This window comes from Austrofundulus limnaeus, unplaced genomic scaffold, assembly GCF_001266775.1.
Source record: "Austrofundulus limnaeus strain Quisiro unplaced genomic scaffold, Austrofundulus_limnaeus-1.0 Scaffold131, whole genome shotgun sequence".
Taxonomy (NCBI): Eukaryota; Metazoa; Chordata; class Actinopteri; order Cyprinodontiformes; family Rivulidae; genus Austrofundulus; species Austrofundulus limnaeus.
This window is the reverse complement of record NW_013952533.1, coordinates 1,239,613-1,242,659: the sequence shown is the minus strand read 5'-3', so window position 1 is coordinate 1,242,659 and position 3,047 is coordinate 1,239,613. Positions and strand designations below refer to the sequence as shown.

The 3,047-nt window shown below is 41.9% G+C and overlaps 1 protein-coding gene across 1 annotated transcript in view; it reads right to left on the bottom strand.

Moving 5' to 3' along the window:
- Positions 1-1,672: 1,672 nt before the first annotated feature.
- Positions 1,673-3,047, bottom strand: part of LOC106522541 (uncharacterized) — a gene marked incomplete in the record, with an annotated part of 11,001 nt that continues 9,626 nt past the window's right edge. Inside the window, 1 exon segment of the mRNA XM_014015579.1 lies at positions 1,673-2,599. Coding sequence (XP_013871033.1) covers positions 2,459-2,599 — 141 coding nt within the window.

Sequence of the window (3,047 nt, the reverse complement as noted above, 5' to 3'; positions counted from 1 at the left end):
GGTATTGCAAAATTTGCAGTGAGTCTTGCTTTCATCCCTTTTAGATGGCGCAAACCATCATTTCAACTCAATGCTGTTGTTAAGGCCCTGACAGAAAGTCTGGCCCTTTCCCAATCAGTGGCTACACACTCGCCCTACTTCCTACACTCTACACTCGCTGTGAAGCCCCCTCGCAGCTGAGCTGAGACCCCTTGATGGCGCTGTATACACCCTCCTCTTTTGAGACGGCCTCTCCTCACACCATCGGAACAGGAAGCTGTCGTCACCATGGTAACAGTCCAACCGCTGGCAGCGACTGAATGCAGGAGAACAAACACGTTTTTGAATAGACTAAAGAAAATATTTAATTAGGCCCACATTTTGGAGACTTTTCAGATATGACTGTATTTGTAACAGTGTGATAACTTGTCAAAACAACTGCACTTTTAACATTTTTTTAAATCATTTATTTTTTCTTTATTTTTTAAATGTTTCCTTTCTTCTTTTTTAAATGTGGACCAGGGTTCTGTGTCTTTAATGAAGTTTGAATTGAACATGATTTATTTCCTATGTGAAATTATATTTGTTGGTGACGTGTTTACTTAGTTAATATGTGTACAAAACTTATGTGGAACTTATATTTATACGTCCCGTCCTCCATGCCGACCARTATTTGGTGCTGCACCTGCTGCTCAAGGATGCTGACTCGCTGTGGGGGGCTTACTAAACCAGTCGCCCTCGTGCCTAATTGGTTTCAGGTGGGATTTAACAAAGCCAACCCTCCGCGGGCACGCGCAAACTGAGTGAGTAGCTAAAGTGTAGCCACCGATTGGGAAAGGGCCTCTATTCCTTCATACAACACAATCCTCGCCCTGCTCAAGATGGCTGCTCACTCCTACCATTAAAAGCCACGTGATAGCGCCCAAGTCCCACCCACTACTGATCTAGCTGTCAATGATCAAACTTATTTAAATGGGAGTTTATATAACAGGGTTTTAATTTAAGTCTATGATCATTTACTGCCACAGCGCCATCTGGTGGATTCTTTTAGCATTACACAATTCAACCGAATGGCAGAGGTGGCTCAATCAGGTTTTGAGTTAGGTTAGGCACGTTAAAAAAAATAGTTTCTTAAAATATGGTCAACCATGTGGTTACACTTGTCTGCTGCTGCTTTTCCCCTCGTGAGCAGCATCAATTTTAAACTATAAAGAGAAGCAAGCGGTCTGAATGCGCTTCAGATCCTTAGTTCGGCGCTCGATTGAGCGCGTCTGCAGGATTTGCACGTGAACGCGCTCAGCTAGTTCACCGCTGAAGCTGAAGACTGTCCGCTGCTCTGGAGAGCGTCTCCCGGCCCTGCAGCAGCAGACTGCGGAGCGTGTTGTTTATTTAAACTTAAAGGTTTACCTGGTGGAGTCTCTGAACGCAGCGCTCCTTGCAGCAGAGCAGCCGGAAGATGTCCGGGCCTCCTCGTCCTCCTCCCAGCAGCCCCGAGGACGCGCAGTGCACGGAGGGATTTGGGATGGCTCCTCAACACCTGCCTTTCTAGAATAATCTGCTGAACCCAGCATGTAATAATATCGCTTTAACAAACAAAAGAGCAATTCAAACTGATCTTTGCATGATGTGTCTATAAGGAAGACACTGAGCAAAACAGATTTTATTTTTTATGGTTCTAAAGAAGAAAAACGCATTAAAAACTATTCTGTATTCAGATTATAAGTCCATTCAAAAACAATTACACAAAGGTTCCATCTACAGCAGCTTAAATAAATTAATAATATGAAACAGTTTGATTTAAATGCCGAAAATACTTTAATACAGACTATAAAGTAAAATCAGGCCACATATTACCCTGTTCTTAAATAAAAACTGTATTTCAATGTGTCACTGTCTATTTTAACTATAAATAGAAAAAAAATGAAATAAAGTCTTGAGCAGTATTTATCAAAAGCAAACACCATCTCCTGCATGAATGCTAATGTGCTTTCAGCCTCATATTCCCTGTAATTTCACATTTTACTAAAGTTTCACAAAAGTGATGTATTTGTCATAAACAAAAATACTAGATTATTTTTTTATTATAAAAAAAGGCCCTGAAACAGTTCAAAAGTAAAAGTCACGACTACAGACTGGCTGCTTTCCACATAGCTTTGAATTAATGTAAAACGACACTAAAATAAAAAATGTTTCTAACAAAGACTGTACGGTCGACTATTGGTCTTTTTTAAATAACTAAAACCTGCAGAGAACATCATGAAACAGAATCAGTCTGGTGTGGACCCCGTTCTTCAACAGAACTAAGTCGTCCACGGATCAGAGCGGGCCCTCCACGTGTCCCGGTGAGCACTGAGCCGAACCATCACAGCCTCTGCTCTGATGGGGCTGAGGACAGATAAGGCCCACCCAGCACAGCTGCAGGAAGTCGTTTGGATCACATGATGAGGGTCTGAAAAAGAAGTCAGGTGTCCCTTTTCAATCACATCAGCTGCTTGTCCAGTAAAAGGATTTCTTTTTCTAGCTTCTTCATCTTCAGAGCTCTGTATGCCATCTCCTGGTCGCGGTTCTCGATTTCCTTTTTCAGGTAACTGCAGTAAAGATCTCTTAGGTCCTCTGTCTGCTTCTGCAAAACAAACAAACAACCAGAGTCACTCTGAAGGCTTTGTAACCTACAGGAGGGCTGGTCAGCTGCAGGGGGCCACAGTTACTCAAAGCCAACAGCTCAGAATGAGTGTGGGGGAAACACTGCGTTATGTACAACAAGTACTTTTACCTTTTAAGTTTATTTTGTTGCACTGACTCATAAATTAAAAATGTAAAAAATGATATAAAGTGGCTTAAAGGAGACATTTCAGGTTTTTAAATCCTACGCTTTCACATAAAATCATTCAGTTGTGGTCTATGTAAGGTGAAACTTTGGTCTGAATACCTCCTTACTATAACCCCACCATTTTCTTAGGCGTGTCGCAGATCAACTCGTTTTGAGGCTGTCTCTTTAAAAATCCAAACCTGGATCTACACACACACACACACACACACACACACACACACACACACACACACACACA